This window comes from Megascapheus bottae, chromosome 8 (assembly GCF_031878675.1).
Source record: "Megascapheus bottae isolate mThoBot1 chromosome 8, mThoBot2.hap1, whole genome shotgun sequence".
Classification (NCBI taxonomy): domain Eukaryota; kingdom Metazoa; phylum Chordata; class Mammalia; order Rodentia; family Geomyidae; genus Megascapheus; species Megascapheus bottae.
The window spans coordinates 69,007,717-69,027,064 of NC_143516.1; the positions used below are offsets into that span (position 1 = coordinate 69,007,717).

The following is a 19,348-nucleotide window of genomic DNA, read 5'->3' on the forward strand; positions in this document are numbered from 1 at the left end:
GAGGGAAAGGACTTCTGTAAGTGCTTGAGCTGGTGCTCATGGAATTCAGGAATTTTGAGTCTCTACCTCCATACCCAATGTTGTTTTCCCAGTCTTAATTTAGCAGCACACTGGGGTGTATCTGCTGGAGCTAAGTTGTCCTGAGATGTGTCAGTATCAGAAGAAATCTGTAGAGAATTTTGGCTCTCAAAAGCAGCAAGGACAGTCACAGATTGGAGTCCATTCGTCCTGAATGACATGGAAAACTTCAACCTGGAGTTCAGCTATGCCGTGGACTTCCTCTTCAGGCATCTGCCACGGGGGGAAGAGGATTTTCAGCCCATGCGGTGGTCAGGGACACCTCGTGACGCCACAGTACTGTAACGTGGAGCGATTCTTCATCTTCCTCCTCTGCTAGAACAGACTTTTTGCTGGACTGCCCTGAGTCCACACAACTGAGGCTTGCCTCTTCATCTTCTGACTCAGGGGCAGGAGAGTCTGCCTCGGACTCAGTGGACACGTAATCCTCCAGGTACAGATCACCTGCCCAGTGCTGCCGATCCCCAGCTGCCACCACAGGAGCGGTGGTTCTTGTTCACGTGGTGTGGTCAGAGACACATCAAGAGCCATAACTACTGTGCCCTGTGCTGGTTCTGCATCATCTCCCTCTGATGGAGGGGTGTCTTCATTGTGTGCCCAAGACAGACGCAGAAAACTTGCAGAACTTCTCTCCCGGACTGTGGCTCCTCTGCTGTAGCCTCTGGTGGGGCTGGATGTGTCTCTGAGGCTTTGCATACATCCACCACCTGGGTACATGGCAGTGCTGACTCTTCTTCAGGCCCAGCTGGAGACTCAGGGATCTGAGATGCGGAGGACACGGCCATCCTGGCATCCACAGCAGCTGGAGCACATGCTGATTCTCCAGCTGCTGCCTCAGCCCCACGCAGCTTCATCTCCAGTGGAGTGGGCACAGCCCACTGAGCAGCCACCACACTCGGCACTCGGGATTGGCTTGGAGGAGTCACAGCAGAGTCCCCATCCCGGCTGTCCTGGTCTGGGCTGCCAGGTGCCACCTGCCGGCCTCTCAATATAAACTGCCAGAATGTTCTTCTGGGTCTGACTTGGGCTTGGGGTCTGGGTCGGGGGTTGATCCAGTGTCTGCAGGTGTCCACCAGGCGCTCTCTGCAGGATCTCCTGGAGTCAGAGCTGGGAAAAATCGGACAACAACAGGAAAACATGGCGCTTTCCTTGCTATCTCTGGATGAGTTTTCCAGTTGTGGCCTGGAATATGGCTGCCTGGAGACCTGAGTTCCAAGTTCCCTGTGGTCTTCTGTCAAGGCTGAGGTCACTTCCTGTGGTCTTCTTACCTAAGACTCTTCCTCCATCGGGACCCCACAGAGTCCCCATAGGCTTCTGACTGACTCCTTGTCATAAGACATGTAATTCTTACTCAGCTGGACCCAGTTTTACTAGTGCCTCTACCTTCCTAGGAAAGGACTGGCTGCAGACAATGCCTTAGTTTCCAGGAGATGGGAGGGTTATTCAGACTTTTGAATATCTATTTCATTGAATGTTGTCCTGTGTGCATGAGATAACCATGCATTCTATCTGATCACAGTGGAATCAGACTAGTTCTGAACAACACAGTAAAAGGTAAGAAACATTCAAACACTTGGAAGATGAACAACACACTTCTGAATAACTCCTGCATTACAGAACAAATCAAAGAAGAAATTCAAAACTTTCTTGAATGTAATGACAATCAAGATACATCACAAAAGAAGTTATGGGCTTTGGGCTGGGAATTTGGCCTAGTGGTAGAGTGCTTGCCTAGCATGCATGAAGACCCGGGTTCGATTCCTCAGTACCATATACATAGAAAAAAGCCAGAAATGGTGCTGAGGCTCAAGTGGTAAAGCTCTAGCCTTGAGAAAAGTCCAAGGACAGTGCTCAGGCCCTGAGCTCAAGCCCAGGACTGGCAAAAAAAAAAAAAAAGAAGTTATGGGGCACAGTAAAGGCATTTCTAAGGAGCAAATTTATCGCATTAGGAGCCCATATTAAAAAGACAGGAGAAAAGCAAGTAAATAACCTAAAGAAGAAATTGAAGCACCTAGAGGAGCAAGAAAAAGTTAATTCTAAAGCAACTAGAAGGACAGAAATAACAAAAAAAATCAGAAAATCAGAGTTTGAAATAAGATCTACTATACATAAAATTAATAAATCAAAAAGTTGGTTCTTTGAAAGAGTCAAAAAAATTGACAGACCCCTGGCAAGATTAATCAACAAAAAAGGGAGGGGAGATTCAAATAAATAAGATTAGAAACCCTACAGGAACAATCACTACAGATATCCAAGAAATTCAGTCCCTTATGAATAAGTACTACCAGGGCTTATATTCAAAGAAACAGGAAAATCTAGTAGAAATGGATGATTTCCTAAATAAATATAGGATACCCACATTGAACCAAGAAGAGGTAAGCAAATTAAACAAACCAATTTCATACAATGAAATTGTGGAAGCAATCAGGAAATGCCAATCAAAAAGAGCCCAGGTCCAGACGGTTTCACTGCAGAATTCTACAAGACTTTTAAAGATGAAATAACACCTATAGTCTTGAAACTCTTCTGAGAAACAGAAGCAGAAGGAGCAATACCAAACGCATTTTATGAAGCTAATATTACACCCATCCCCAAACCAGGGAAAGACCCAACCAAAAAAAGAGAACTACAGACCTATCTCTCTAATGAACACAAATGCAAAACTCCTCAATAAAATACTAGCCAACAGAATCCAGAAACAAATTTAAAAAATTATACATTACGATCAAGTAGGCTTCATCCCACAGATGCAAGGCTGGTTTAACATTTGCAAATCAATTAATGTAATACATTGTATCAATAGAGCTAAGGATAAGAATCATATGATAATTTCTCTGGAAGCAGAGAAGGCATTTGACAAAATACAACATCCATTCATGTTGAAAGCACTAGAAAAAATAGGAATAAGAGATACATTTCTTAAAATAATTAAAGCCATATATGACAAATGGAGAAAGACTGGAACCATTTATCTTAAAATCAGGAACCAGACAGGGATGCCCTTTCTCTCCACTTCTCCTCAATATAGTACTGGAACCTTAGCCAGAGCAATAAGGCAAGAGAAGGACATCAAAGGGATCCACATAGGGAAAGAAGAAATTAAACTATCCCTATGCACAGATGACATGATCCTCTACCTGAGTTAAAGTGGTAGGATACAAAATTGACCTGCAAAAGTCAGTAGCCTACTTGTACAGCAACAATACACAAACAGAAGGCCAAATCAAGAAAATAATCCCGGGACCGGGAGTTTGGCCTAGTGGTTAAAGTGCTTGCCTAGCATGCATGAAGACCCGGGTTCGATTCCTCGGTACCACATACATAGAAAAAAGCTGGAAGTGGTGCTGAGGCTCAAGTGGTAGAGCTCTAGCCTTGAGAAAGTCCAAGGACAGTGCTCAGGCCCTGAGCTCAAGCCCAGGACTGGAAAAAAAAAAAGAAAGAAAGAAAAAAAGAAAATAATCCCATTTGCAATAGCCTTGAAAAGAATAAAATACTTAGGAATTAACCAAAGTTGTAAAGGAATTATTTAATGAAAACTATAAAAGTCTAACAAAAGAAATTAAAGAAGATGTGAAGGACCTTTTTGATGAAAACTTTAAAACCCTGAAAAAGGAAATTAAAGCAGAACTGAGGAAATGGAAAAACCTCCCATGCTCCTGGATTGGAAGAATTAACATCGTGAAAATGGCAATCTTGCCAAGGGCTATCTACAAATTCAACGCAATACCCATCAATATCCCAATGTCATTATTTTTTCATATATTTTTATTGTAATTAATAAAAGGGTTACATTATATTCACCAGATAGAAGGTGCATTACTTCACAAACATTGACACCCTTTCTCATGTCTTGGTCCCCATTTCCCTCTTCCCTCCCCCCCACCACGCTCATCTTGATTTCCCCCCTTCCCTATCTGATTTCAAATAACCAATTAAGCATATATAAACTATATCAGATAACAAGGTGAAATACTGTAACAATATGAGATAACCAAGGGACAGTGGGGGAGGGAAAGGGGAACAAAAACATGAGAAGGGGTATCAAGGTTTGAGAAGTAATGCACCCATTATCTGGCAAATGTAGCTGTAAGCCCTCTATACATTATCCCAACAACAAATACACACATCTTCAATATCATGTCTAGAACTTCAGGTCCCCTGATAACAATTAAGGAAAAACTCTATCACTTTCAAATAAGAAACCAACGTCAGACCAGACATTTCTTCAGGATGCTAGACAGACTGTGTTGTTGACACACACTTCTCAAGTGAACACGTCAATCACACCACAATGTCTGGATGAAATGTTATGCAGTCTAGAAGCTTAAGCTTTGATTCTAGCCCATCTAACTGCTGGAATCTCCTACATGAGTTATGGGTTTTGCAGGTCTTAGGCCTTCTTTTTTTAACCTGCCACTGGGGACTGAAAGCAGGTCCTCTGCTATCATAACTAAGCTCCCTTGCTTAAGGCTGGTGATCTACCACTTCAGCCATAGCTCTAGTCTAGCTTTTTGATAGTTAAGTGGAGAGAAGAGTCTCATGGACGTTCCTGCCCAGGCTGCTTCAAACATTGACCCTCAGATCTCAGCCTCCTGAGGAGCCAAATTTACAAGTATGATCAACCAGAGCCCAGCTTTTTTTTCCCCAGGCCTTGAACTCAGGTCCTAGGCACTGGCCTTAGTCCCTCTCGGCTAAAAGCTAGAGTTCTACCACTGAGTCCAACACCACTTCTAGTTTTAAGTGGCTATTTGGAGATAAGAGTCTCAGAGGAACATTTTTGCCCAGACTGGCTTCAAACACCGATCCTCAGATCTCAGCCTCCTGGGTAGTTAAGATAGCAGGATGATCTACTGGCCCCCATTATAGTCCTTAGCTCTTTGGATTTGTTTTCTGCTCAGGTCTCAACACCTCTCGCACTCTTAAGTTCCAGCAAATTCTGCTACACTTCCTTATCCTCTCGAGCTCCCACCCAGAACACAGGTGGAGTGGTTCTCTCTGACACATTTCTTCGGGCTCAGTCTGGGCTTTTTGCTCCAACTACTAACTCCAGTGTTGCAACTGCCTACTGTACACTGAGTGAAAGAGAAAAATACACAGACATCGTGGGGTTTAGAGAATAGAGAAATTGACAATGTTCCATGAGATTCCCTCCTTCCTCCTCAGGATTATGGAAGCACAGGTGGGAAAGTAGACAGGAAGTGAGAGGAAGTGGAGGGAGGAGGAAGAGGACAAGGAGAATGAACCGTCTAGTGTACAATGAGAAGGGGCTGGGCGGGAGCCCTTAAAAGCAGGCACAGAGGGAGCCCATTTGTCCTGTAAGTTTACCTGGAGGCTTGGGTGGTAGAAAGGATATTTGATAAGCACAGGAAAGGATAGGGGGGCATCCTCCTATCTCACCCCTCTGGTTCTGGGTAGATAAAAGAACCAGCTCCTCCTGCAGCCGGGCTCCAAGCTGTGATCCCCAAACCCTTGCCCATCCTTCCCTCTGCAACTCTCAAAGCCCTTCTCCCCTCCACACTGCTCTTCTCCCCTCCACAATGCCCTTCTCCCCTCCACACTGCCCTTCTCCCCATGCAGGCTTGAACTCAGAGCCTTGCTTTTGGACCATATTTTCCACTCAAAACTGGTGTTCTATTATTTGAGGCACAGCCCACTTCTGAATTTTGCTGGTGAACTGGACACAAGAGTCTCAAGAACTTTTCTAACGCTACTGGATTCAAACTCTGGTCCTCAGATTTCAGCCTCCTGAGTAGCTAGGATCACATGTGGGAGCCAACTGGCATCAGGTCGCTTCCAGACACTTGCCAGAGGAGAGAACTGTGTGAGAGCTGGGCTGAGCTGTGGCGATCCTCAAGTCTTTCCCAGGTCACCTAAGACCCTGCTAGGCATAAGATGAGGAAACATCTATCAACTCAGATCAACTTTAATACAAGACACAGAGTACAGAAATTTTTTTAAAAATCGAAAACAAAAACAAACAAAAAAAACAGCAACAGAAGTACAATGGGATAGGAAGGACAGAAATGTTGAGACAGAGGCTGAACCAATTAAACAGTGAAGCCCACTAGACACTATGTTGGAAATGAATTATGCAACTTGGGCAATAGGGAAGCTGGGAAGGGGAAAACCTGGGAGAGAACGAGGGAGGGGAAGAACACTGTTCAAAGGGAAATGTACTCATTATCTGACCTATCTAACTGTAACTCCTCTGTAATTTACCTTTATAATAGCATTTTAAACAAAAAAAGACAAACTCAATATTCTAAAACTATACACCTCATCTACATGGTATACATTACAATAAAAAAAGAAGAATCCATTTCTACCATTGTTTGCTATTTCCAGATTACTGTGACGAGCAGGAATGTTCCTAGCAGACCCCAATCTTCTCATCTACGCCATCCTCTCGTCACTGCCTGCAGTGACCAAAGATACTCAGATGTACTATGTTCCTTCCTCTTTGGTTTTAAGCAGAGAAGTGTGCTTTATTTATTACTGTAATAGTGTCTTCTTCAAATGTGTACAGCATGGAGTCAACTCAGTCAGTTCAGGAAAGGGGACATATTAATATACATACAAGGGACTTGTCTGTGGCAAGGAATCCATAGAGATTAATTATGGTTGTTATTACCATTGCTAGTTTTGTATTTTATGTGTGTACGGAGCAGTTGCAATGCCACATTAGCTTCAGTATTCATGCTGTTTCTGTATGTTGTTCAGATTGTACATTTTAGAAAAAAATATTGCTTCCTAAAGATAGCAGTTATCGATGGTCTGGTGTAGCTTATTTGGTTTCAACAGCTTGATTTGCTGATGCCAAATTTCAGTCAAAGCAAGGTAGTAACATTGTGTCATGTAAGTGTTCATAAGAGAAGAAATAAAATCTCGAAGGCACAGTGACTTTATTGATTAGTTTAATATATAAAATAAGGTGAGTGTATATATGTATATATACATATATATATTGTACTAGTATTTAGTAATTCACAAAATAGAGCCAGACATGTAAAAATGTAACACTAACACATTGTAAATGCACATTAGATGAGGTATGTAGTTTTATTTATTTATGAATAAAACTGAAGTTTTCAAAAAATTTGTCGGGATAATGTATAGAGGGGTTACAGTTACATTTGTCAGGTAGTAGATGCATTACTTTTTACATATTGATACTCCTTCTCATGTTTTTGTCCCTGTTTCCCTTCCCCAAACCCCTCCCAATCATCTTGTTTCCCCCCTTCCCTTCCCTATTTCAAACAAACAAATAAACATATATACATTATATCAGGTAACAAAGTCAGATACAACAGCATGAGGTTAACCAAAGGGCAACAAAAGAGAAGAGAAATAACATAGTACATTAAGAACAACAATCACATAAGATAAATCTCTTGTTTCCATATCCTGAAGATCCTTTCATTTGATCTCATCCTATGTGATCTTATGTACTTAGGTTTTGCGCTATTTTAATCCTCTGCTAGGAGAGTCCTAGCTGTGTACTAATTATTACAAATGAGGGAAACCATTGAGCCTATGTTCCTTTGGGCCTGGCCTACTTAGTATGATTTTTCCTAGTCTTTGCATTTCCTTACAAATGGGGCAATGTCATTCTTTCTGATAACAACATAGAATTCCATTGTGTATAAATATCACATCTTGTTGATCGAATCATCTACTGAGGGGCATCTGGGTTGGTTCCATATCTTCGCTACGTTAAATAGTGCTGCAATGAACATCGTTGTGCTAGAGGCTTTAATATGTCTTTTTTTTCTGAATGATTAGGTAAATGCCAAGAAGTTATATAGGAGCTCGAAGTTTAGTCTTTTGAGGAACCGCCATACTGCTTGCCATAGTGGTTGAACGAGTTTACACTCCCACCAACAGTGTAGTAATGGTCCCTCCTGGCCACATCCCTGCCAGCATGTTATTATTAGATTTCTTGATCATGGCCATTCTAACTGGAGTGAGGTGGAATCTCAGAGTTATTTTGATTTTAGAATGGATACTTATGGTAGAAAATTTTCCATTGAAAAAAGTCAAGGAGCTAGGAACTAGTGGCTCATCCCAATAATCTTTGCTGCACAGGAGAATCTGAGGATGGCAATTTGAAGCTAGTCTGTGTAAGAAACCTATGAGATTCCCCATCCCTAACAAAGTTCTCAGAAAAGCTGGACATTATGATGTGCTTTAAGGGGTAGAACATTAGCCTTAAGAAATGAATGTAAGAGACTACCCAGGCTCTGAGCTCAAGACCCAAGAAAAGCACCCCTCCTTGCCAAAATATCAAGGAAATGCAGGCTCCAGTGGCTGTCCCCTGTGATCCTAGCCATTCTGGTGGCTGATATGAAGATCTCAGTTTGAAGCCAGCATGAAAATGAAACCATGAAACACTTCCATACAGTTAATGAATAAAAGGATGGAAGTAGTGTTGTAGCTCAAGTGGTCAAGAGCCAACCTTCTGCCAAACATAAGAGGCCAGAGCTGCCCAGTCCCTGAGTTCAAGCTCCAGTACCAGCACATAGATAGATGCATGGGTGGATAGACAGATGGATGGAGGAGTAAGTGACACTAAGGGCAAGAGGGAAGAAAGCAGGGGTGGACAGCGATGGACAAAGCACTAATGGAGTGGCTGTCAAGTCTGAAGAAAACAAGGATGCATGCCTAAGGGTGCTGTCCTATGCTACTTATTCAGTGAGGGTCCCTGTGAAAAATCATTCCCTTTTGCTTTGCTTTATCATTTTTTTGCCAGTCCCGGGGCTTGAACTCAGGGCCTGAGCGCTGTCCTTGGGTTTTCTCAAGGCCACTTGAGCCACACCACCATTTCTGGCTTTTTCTAGGTATGTGGCTCTGAGGAATCAAACTCGGGTCTTCACGCATGCTAGGCAAGCAATCTACCACTAGGCCAAACTCCCAGCCCCTTTACTTTTTTTTAATTGGGAAACAGTATTTCTGGTACAAGGAGCAATATGCACTGTTTACTTCCAATTCACCGAGCTATGCATGAGTAGCTAGTGAGGAATCTCTTTGGTGATAAATACAACTTACTCTCTAAAGGAACAAGTTGTGATATTCAGCAATCCTACAGAAAATTCATTCTTTGACCCCTCTTACTACAGAGTTCCTGGTTGATATTAGAGCCTACACCATGACCACACCTGCAAGGAAAACCATTCTTTAGACCTGTTCAACCTTCTCAGTGGCTCACACGCAAAACCCTGAGACACAACAGGGAACTGGACCGATTAAGTAATACTCCATAACCAGTGGAACTGGGAGACAGTTCCATATCCCGTTCACCATTCAGAAGCCAGCAGGGAAATCCTGACTTCGATCACACGAAACACGCGTTCTTCCGGCCCCTCCTCGGGGCTTTCACACACGTGCGCGCCCGGGCGCAGCATCTCCAGCTCCACCGACGCGTGGGTGCATGTCCCTGGGCAGCTTTAGCCTTGAGCTGAAGATCTCAGGGCACCCAGGCCCAGTGTTCAAGCCCCATGACTAATAATAATATAGCCAAAAATATGTGTGTGCAGGTATGTCTGTCTCTTCAGTTACATCCCTGGAGCTAACAGTACCGCCTAGTGGTATAGAAGAGTCATAGGTTAGTTTTCTTTTAGTTTCCTGTAGAACCTCCACATTGCCTTCCATGGTGGCTGCAGGAATTTACATTCCCATCATCATCAACAGTGTGTAAGGTGCCTTTGCTCCCTGCTTCCTTCCCAGCATTTGCTCCTGCTCTCGAGCAGCAAGACAATTGTATAGAGTAGGAAAGCAGATGGACTCCGTGAGGTGGAAGAGAATGGTGTCAGTGGACTGCAAAGGGCAGGAGGGAATTTCAGGCCTGATGGAAACATTGTACAGCTGCCCTCCTCCTATCCCTCCACAGAGCCTTCCCCTTGACCACTTTAACTTATGTGTTTCCTATACGCTGGTCATGCGAACCCTAGTTATACAACCACACGTATGTACACAGCACAGCACAGGTAAGACCTGCATAGTAAACCGTTCATCCTAGGCCCAGCCAGGAAACAACCACTACACAACAGAGGACTGCGTGACTCATACACAGACACCATGACTAGAAGACAACTTGAATAAACCTCAAAGTGAGGTGGAGGAGGTCAGACCTATGGATCAAACACTGACTGATGTCAGCAAACTCACACGAGTGGGTCCTCAGGAAATGAATGGTGGAGATTTAGGAGGGTTGTTAATACTTACCAACAATGTGCTATTTCCTGACACAGAAAAGCAGCCATGGCATTTGAGTTTATCCTTCACTTAGAGCAGAGTCACAAAGTCATGTCTGAGGAGGCCAAGGAAGTAGTGACAGAAACCTAAGGACACATCTTCCCCAGCCCACGTGTACACTGACTTCCACTCACACCCAGTGGGTGCGTGAGACCTGCAAGTCAGCAGGAGCGGGTGTCACTGCTGTCTGAGGATGGGCCTGGGTCATACTGGAGTGGAAAGGCAGTCCTTCCCGGTAATGCTTGGAGCACAGACAAACTCAGAGGTACTCCCCACATTCCCAGGGTCTTAATTCACCCATCTTAGGATGGGCCCTGAAGAACTGACCCCCCCCCAGCCTGTTTCCCTAGGTGTATGCAGATACCAGGCAGGCTCTAAGTGCAGACTGCCTGGCTCCAGCAGGGCAATACTTTTGAGCCACTCTGTAAGCATTCCAGTGGGTCCAGTGGTAAAGCCCCCACTTCCCTTGACCTAATGGCTTTTGCAATAACCTCTGCCTCATTTGAGTAGACCCCTCAAAATCCAGCTCTTGTCCCAGCTCCAGCACAACATCCAATCCTATGGAAAGGTCTGTGCCCATTGCTGCTCCTCAATAAACAGCTGTGTGGGTTCTCAGGATTCCTCCTGAGCACAGATGTCATCCTTACACCACTGCAGCACAGCTGGGCCACCAGTCTGCACATGAGTTCAGGTTCAGTTCATCCCCACAGATCTCCCCCCAACTTAGCTTCCAGAGCTCAGGCGCAGCCAGGTCCTCCAGCCAGCCTGGCTTCTCCCAGATGCTCTACCAGCACCTGGGGTCGCCATGTGCACAAGCATGCCCTTCCAGTGGTGGTGTGGTCACTTCCAGTCATAGCATGTACTGGACAGAGAGTGGGACCTGGGCCTGGGGATCAAGACACAAGTCAAAAGGCAAGAACATGGAGACATACAGCATGGCATAATGGCATCAGAGATGGTCTGGGCCTAAACAGAGTCAGGCCAGGGGGCATGGTCACAGGAAACTCCAGTACCAGGCACTGAACTGACATGATGACTGGTCTAGTAACCTATCAGCCAGGTACAGCCCCACCCACATCCCCGGAATTCAGGCAGGCATGCCCATGATAATCGGGGTGGGCTGGGGGGAGGGGAGAGTTCACCTTCCCACACCATGAAGACAAGATGCCAGAGCTCAAAGGGACATACTCAGGTACCAGCAGAACTTTTCCATCTAAGGTAGGTTAGGCCTCACCTTCCATATAGGGTGTATTTAGAGGCTACTCAGAGGCTGGTGATTCAAGCCATTTAGAGAGGGAATTAATGCAGAATTAGAGCCTTCTCTATATACAAACCTTTCCCAAGGCTATGACATCTGCAGAAGCCGAGTTCTCTTAACTGACCTTGAGCTACCCATCTATATTCCATGGATGGCTTCTGAACCTCGAGGCTTTTCAGCACTGGGTGGAGAATTCCCTCCACTCAGCAAGAGGCTCTGGGATGGCTGCAAGAAGTTACTTAGGTTCAGCCTCTCTACTTCAGTATCTAAAACTGAATTACTAAAGTTTCTAGAGTGACAAAGGTAGGACACACCTGTAATTCTGCTTATCTAGATCAAAAGGAGAAGCCCAGGTGAGCACCAGGAAGAGGAGGAGGAGGGGAACATCAGGAGGAGAAAACATCTCAGAGCCAATGGAAGGGCACAAGTGGGAGGGGGCTGGGGAGAAGTCCTTAAAATGAGGCAAGGAGGGAGACAAGCTCTGGGTTAAGGCAAGGAGGGAGGTCGGCTTTGGGTTAAGTCTGCTGGGAGACTCCACTATGGCCACTCCCAAGAAGTTTCCAACTCTTGTGCCTCTGGAGCAAAAAGAGGGGACTCAATTCCAGGTGCCCAAAAGCCTCTCCAAGGTGCCCTCCTGGTTCCACTCTGAGTTCCTGAGGAGTCCCAGGACAGTTCGCTTCGAGGCTCGGCTCCTGGAAAGGATTTTTGGTGAGCATGGGAGAGGGGTTGGGAGGTCTCCTATCTACACCCTTTTGGCTCTGGGCACATAGAAGGGCCAGCTTCGCCACCTGCTAGGGCCGATGAAGAGGTCCCCGGGTCACTGCCTCCACCTTTCCCTCCTCCATCTCCACGTCCCTTCTCCCTGTGCAGGCAAGGACGGAGATCTCATCCCCCATGTGGAGTGTGTGAGCCACACCCTGCTCCACGTGAATCGCTGGAACCCAGACGGTGAAGCAGAGATCCTGGTGTTTGGACGACCTTACTTCCAACAGGATGTAGCTGCCATGATCAAGAAAGTGGCCGACCACTTCCGCCAGCTCTCCCTGCAAAGTAAGCTGGCCTCGGGGACATCAACTCGGGCAAACCCCACTCCCTTGGGACGATCTGAGGCTTCGGCAGTCAGGGCAGGGTCTAGCCCTCCAAGCCCGGCTGGAAAGTCAGGAATGTTAGGAATTCAAGTGATGGAGAAAGTCTTGTGACCCCTGGGCTCTAGGGTGGCCGCAGCTCCAGCAGCCTCCAGCGGTGGTCATTGTACTGGGTGGAGGGGGTTCACACACAGGTGCACCTCCTCATGCAGCTGTTCTTCCAGGTGCAGATGACGCCTCAGCCAAAGAGGCCGAGGCCCAGCAACTTCCGGTGGCCGATGCTAGGGCCAAGAGCCAGTGATCTCCAAAGCAGGTGCAGGAGGAGGGGTGCTGAGGACTCTGGAGGCCATGTCTGCACAACTGAGCATCTCCACCTCCAGGGAGAGCCCCCAGGGGGGCTCAAGAAGTCCTGAAGACTTCTGGTTCTGGCAGCTGGGGAAAGTGGTGTGTGGGCTGCTTGTTTTCTGTGTTAACTGTTGGCAAGCAGGAATGTAAACATTTCTAATAAACACGAGCATTTCTGAATGCCTGTTCTGGGAAGTTAGAAAGGGAAAGGCTTCCTGCAACACAGAGTTGCTGTGGGCATCTCCCTGAGACAGTGGCCCTCTTTCCTGGCTGACAGCAATAGTCGCTGGCTGTCAAGTGCCTCCTCCAAGTTCCTTAACCATGGGCATCTGGCTTTGCCTGTGCTAGGAATGTTAGGAGGAATAGGCTGAACCTGACCCACAAAGGCCAGGACTGTTTTGAGGATCAGTGAGGGGCATAAACCGTCCCCACTGGATTGGAGGTTGTGCCTGAGACTGAATTTTGGGGTGGGCTTATATAGGGCTTAGCAGGGAAGCAGAAAGTAGAAATGGACTATGATTTGGGGGGACAAAAGGATGGCATCCTTGGCAAGGCCCAGAGTGGGACGCTCCACCTGCGGTATCCTCTCCTGAGGGCCGGTGACCTGGCTGTGGGCTAACACGGGAGGAAGCACCCAGTGCACTGCTTGACTGGAGAGTAAGGCAGGACTCAACCCTTCAAGGACTTTATGGGTCCACTGAGCCAATCTTTGTTTTTGTGGTTGTCGGGTTTTAATGACTGGTCTGGCTTTAAACCCTGATCCTCAGATCTCAGCCTCCTAAAGTAGCTAGAAATACAGGCATGAGCCACCAGCGCCTGGCCACTGAGTTATTCTTTACTGGAAAAGGTTTCCAAACTACCAGGATTGTAAAGAAGATGATGGAATGGAAAGCCTGTTTATAGTCTTCCTTTTGGCTGTGGACACCCTGGGTTTGCAAAATACCATGAGGCGTACAACAGAGCCAGCAGACTCCATGGTTTATCCCAGGATTGGGTTTGAACTAAGGGTTCAGGTGCTGCTCAGCTTTCTTAGTCAAGCCTGGGACTGCACTACTTGAGCAACAACTTAAACCTTTTCAACACAGCAACACTGCTGAGTTTTTGCTGGCTGATTGGAAATCAAAGCCCCAAAGTCTTTTTGCCCCTGTTGGCTTCAAAGTGTGATCCTCAGATCTCAGCCTCCTGAGTAGCTAGGATCACATGTGCAGGACATAGGGGATCAGACACTTGGCAGAGGAGGGAACTGCCCTGCAGTGATCCTCAAGTCTTGCCCAGGTCACCTGAGGCCCTGCCAGGCTTATGAGGGAAACAGGCAGTGCAGGTGAGTCTCTTTGGTCACTGCTGCGAATGATGAGGGGGTTGTCCAGATGAGACACATCAGGGTCTGCCCGGGGCGCTCCTGCTCATCACAGCAATCTGGAAGCAACCATAAGTGGTAGAAATGAGTTACTGTGATATAAAAGTGTACATTATAAAATCAAGAAGCCCAAAATATACTGTGTACAAAAAGCTAGCCTCTTCAATCATTGGTGTTGGGAAAAGTAGGCTTCCATATGCAATAAAGCTAAAAGTGGTATTCGTGTATGGTAACAAACAGATCCAACTCAAAGCGGATGAAAGTCCTCGATGTCAGACTTGAAACTTTGAGATTACTGTAAGCAGGCGTGGAGAAGCAGGAGTAGAGAAACACAAGAAGTCAAAGGCACAGGCAGAACGTTTTTGGAAAGATTCTGAGGGTCACAGCAGATACAAGAGATTTGCCATTTGGGATTGCATCAAATGATAAACACATGGAGAAATGCTCAATCCCTGGCAATAAAGGAAATGCAAATCAAAATAAATCAGATTCCATCTCACCTCAGGTGGCTTAGCCAACATTCAAATAACGAATATAGGCTGTAGGCAGGGTTGTGGGGCAAAAGAAACCCTATTGCACTGTTGGTGGGAATGTAAATGAGTAAAACTACTCTGGACAGCAGTCTGAAGGTTCCTCAGAAAACTTAAGCATAGATCTTCCTTATGACACAGCTACGCCACTCCTGGGCATCTACCGCGAACATCAGAAGCCAGCACACATAAAGACATTGCACAGTCATACACACTGCTACTTTATTCACAATAGCCAAGTGATGGAAATAGCCCAGACACCCTATAATAGATGAATGGATTAAAAATACATAAACAATGGAATTTTACACAGCAATCAGAATGCCATTTGCAGAAAAATGGATATACCTAGAACACATCTTCTAGGTCTCATGTTTTCTCTCATAGGCAAAAGATAAATCTGAATTATACCAGACATAATTATACAGGTCTCTAGGCATTCACACACAGTGAGATCAAAACAGAATATGCATAAGACGGAAACAAAGGCACAATGCCTCTGTGAACCTGATGATACAAAATATTGATCAAAATGAATTCCAGGAAGGGAAAATGAGGTTTTGGGTTTTTGCTCTTTTTGTTCTTTTCATACTGTTTGTTCATTTGTGTGTCTTTGTGAGGGTAAGGAAAGGCAAAAAAATGGACAAAGAATAAGAAAATGCAGAAATGCTACTCAATGGACACTTGAAAATGAACTGTACAAATTGTGGGTGGGGTGGGAGAAAAAACTAGAGGAGAGTGAGGGAAGGGGTGACAATATCAAAACAATATGCATTTTTTGAGTGGTCATGGGGCTTGACCTGTGGCCTTGTGTACTGTCCATGAGCTCCTCATCTCAAGGCTATTGCTCTACCATTTGAGCCACAGCACCACTTCTGCTTTTCTAGTGGTTAATTGGAGATAAGAGTCTCAGGGACTTTTTGTGCCCGGGCTGGCTTTGAACCACAATCCTCAGACCTCAACCTCCTAAGTAGCTAGGATTACAGGCATATTCCACCAGCACTTGGCAAGAAATGTACCCTTTGCATGACTTAATGTAACACTAATCCTCTGCACATCACCTTTATACTAACAAAAACTTCTTAAAATAAAAAAATAAAATAAAGCCAGGTGCCAAAGGCTTACAACTCTAATCTCAGGTACTTTGGCTGCTGAGCTAACAATGTCAGTTTTAAGTCAGCATAGACAAGAATGTGCATGAGACATATGTATAATGTAGAGGTATATGTATCATATATAGACATATATACATATATATGCATATATACAATATATATGGCCAACAAATCAAAGTGAAGCATTGGCTCAAATGCCAGCCATGGGGAAAGGAGCAGAAGAATGCCACTCAGGCCCTGAGTTCAAGCCTCAGTACAAGTACATGGATAAATGGATGATAAAGGAGGAGGTGACACTGGGGAGATGTGGGAAGAGTGCAGTGGCTGGAAGCTGTTGGGAGAACACTCCTGCAGTGCTGCTGACTCTGAGGGCAGTGTGGACCCATGCCTGGGGATGCTGTCTCATGCCACTTCCTCAATACCTGGCCTGCTACAAATCATGCCTGAACTTCTTTTGCTCAAGGCCAGCTCTCTACCACTTGAGTCACAGCACCAAGCTAGGTTAGCACACACGCTACCAATAAGCCACGTTAAGATACCTCTTAATTTATTTAGCCAGCTTTGGGGCGTGAACTCAGGGCCTTGCACTTGCTTGTTTGCTTGGTCAAAGCTGGCACTCTATCTCTTGAATCACAACACTTCCACCGGTGGCATTTTGTGGGTTAATTGGAAGTAAGCTTTTGGATTTGTTGACCCAAATGGGATTTGAGCCATGATCCTCACACCCTGAGTAGCTAGGATTATATATCAGAGCCTCTGGAAGAAGTAGGATGATAAAGGCTGGCACTGCTCAATGCATGTTATGAGAAAGGTAGTTTATGGCCGACTCCTCCTCCTATACCCCTGGAGGAAGAGTGTGAGTCTGAGTGGAAGGGAAATTCTCTGGTTGTTGTATTTCCAATGTTTGTAGCACAGTGGGGAAGAGCAGGCTTATAATACATGAGGCACCAGAACGGATTCCTATCACTAAGAGGAGGGAAACAAAAACCCACATGTCAATAAGCTTAGAACTTTACAGCAAAAAATACAAAATTATTAAATGGTTGTATGTGTGTGTGTACTTTCTGATACTGGGACTCAAACTCAGGGACTGCTTCCTGCTCTTTCTTGATTTTTTTCACTTCAGGATCGTGCTTATGACATAAGCCACATCTTCACTTCAGATTTGGGGAAGATAGTTGGAAATAAAACTCACATGGCCTGGCTGTTATGTCCAGGCTGGCTTTGAACCATGTCCCTCCCATTTCAGTTTAAGGAGTATCTGGAATTGCAGGCATGAGCTACTGATGCTCTGTTAGGATCAAACTTTCAAGTGCTGCTAAACCAGAGCAGAAACAGAACAGGTATATGGGTATTGTTTGCCTCTTAGCAGCACCTACAGGACCAGAATGCCAGATCACCTTTTTTTTTTTTTGCCAGTCCTGATCTTGGGGTCAGGACCATTGTCCTTGGGCTTTCTCAAGGCTAGAGCTCTACCACTTGAGCCTCAGCACCACTTCCGGCTTTTTTCTATGTATGTGCTACCGAGGAATTCAACCTGGGTCTTTGTGAATGCTAGGCAAGCACTCTACCACTTGGTCAAACTCCTGGCCCCCAGATCATCTTTTTATAAGTAGAAGACATCCCTGTTTGATCTCCAGTGGAATTAAACAGCCCTCTGCACATACCTGCATGCATTTGAAGATTGTTATTTAGGAAGAGTATGGCAGGATGCCACATTAGACATGAAAGGAAAGAAACACACCCCAAGGCACCAAGCACCCATCTCCTTTCTATAGACAATGCACAGAAAAGTGGACATTTAACAAGACAAGAGGTTGGAATGCAATCTACTTCACAGTAAAATTTGTTTAGCATGTCCAAAGCCTTAGGGTTTTCCACAGAACTGTATACCAACACAATTGGTATAAGACACAATTAAGATTCTTTATTAAATGGGCCAAGTCTTTGTGAGCCATGCCTATAATCCTAGCTAGGAAGTTGAAATTAGAGTACTGAGGTTCAAAGCCAGCCTGGGAGGGAAATCAAAGAAATACTTATCTCCAGTTAACCAGCACAAAGCCAAACTGGGGGCACATTTTAAGTAGTAGAGTGCCAGCCTTGAACAAACAAGCTGAGTGAGAAAGCGAGATCCTGAATTCATGTCCCAGTACCAGAATAATTAAGACAATTTTCACCAGCTCCAAGTTCTCAGAGCAGCCTTGCCTTCTCAAGCGCACCAACTTCCTTACAGAAAACCATTTTTTAAATCATTATAGATGTGCTTTTCAATAAATTGTTCTCAACCAGTGCATTTTGGTCTGGATAGTGTAATAACATGGCAGGCTTAACTGCCAAGTTCGTTTTGTTTTTGTAAAAATCCTTAATCTGTCACAGTGTCAGCTCCCGAGACTGCACGGTGTCCCTGGCCGGTCAGTTCACCATCCATTTCCCCAATAAATTCACCTTTTTATTTGAGACTGTCTCTGTGTGGTGGACTCTGGTGGGACGTGGAATTCCCACCTGGAGGGGTGTGGCATCCCCTCCTCTTGACCCCATAACATTTTTGCTGCATTGGCTGGGAAGAGTCCTTACCCACAGGGTGACGCGTGGGTTCGAGTCCCACCAGTGAATGTGGAATCCCATCGATGGCGTCAGACCCAAGAGAGTCTCTGATTATCCTCCAGGAATTCTTAACCATCTTTTTGGGGGAAATCGTCCGGGTGAAAAGTAAAGGCCTCCGGAGGTAAGTAGAAGTCAGTCGACCACTCTGTATTTCTGGAAAGTTCACTGTGGCCTAAAACAGAGGAAAAAGCTGGATGCAGCAAGCTCTCTAAGGCCGGGGTGGTCAAGGGATGCCTTGACCCCCTTGTGGAGGATCCTATCAGGAGGGATGTGGAATCCCCTCCCTGGAACCATCAGATCCTTGGCGGGAGGGATGTGGATCCCTCCCCAGGACTGAGGTGATACTGAGTCTTGCCAGAAATGAAAAACTTTTGCTCCCTGATAGCAGTTTTTGCCGGTTGGATGGCCTTGGCCAGCCGGCTGCCAGAAAAAGGAAGTCTCCACGGGGAGGCACCCCTGAGAGTTTTCAGGGCCCCAGGTGTCTTCCTCACTCTGATTTCTGCCAGGCATGCCATCAAAATTTGGGGGTACTTAAAGGTCTCTACTTCTGTCTTGTTTTGTGAGGTGTTTTTTTGTGTTGTCTGGTTTTGTTTTCAAAATTGGTACCAATCCTAAATATGGATCCTCATGATTTTTCTGTGTGTATGTCTTTGTTATTTATTTGAACATTTCTGGGCCTGGTATGGCCGCTCCCGTGTGTCTGCAGTTGTAACAAGCCCTGGAAA

At 45.4% G+C, this 19,348-nt stretch overlaps 1 protein-coding gene and 1 pseudogene across 1 annotated transcript; one reads left to right on the top strand and one right to left on the bottom strand.

Annotated features, from left to right (window-relative positions):
* Positions 1-283: 283 nt before the first annotated feature.
* LOC150060118 (uncharacterized) lies at positions 284-1,246 on the bottom strand (annotated as a pseudogene).
* Positions 1,247-12,062: 10,816 nt separating this feature from the next.
* On the top strand, positions 12,063-13,164 carry LOC150060119 (KH domain-containing protein 3-like). The gene is made up of 3 exons (XM_090337742.1): positions 12,063-12,295; positions 12,458-12,637; positions 12,897-13,164. The coding sequence occupies exons 1-3, from the start codon at positions 12,127-12,129 to the stop codon at positions 12,971-12,973; spliced, it is 426 nt and encodes a 141-aa protein (XP_090193868.1). The 5' UTR covers positions 12,063-12,126; the 3' UTR covers positions 12,974-13,164.
* Positions 13,165-19,348: the final 6,184 nt, after the last annotated feature.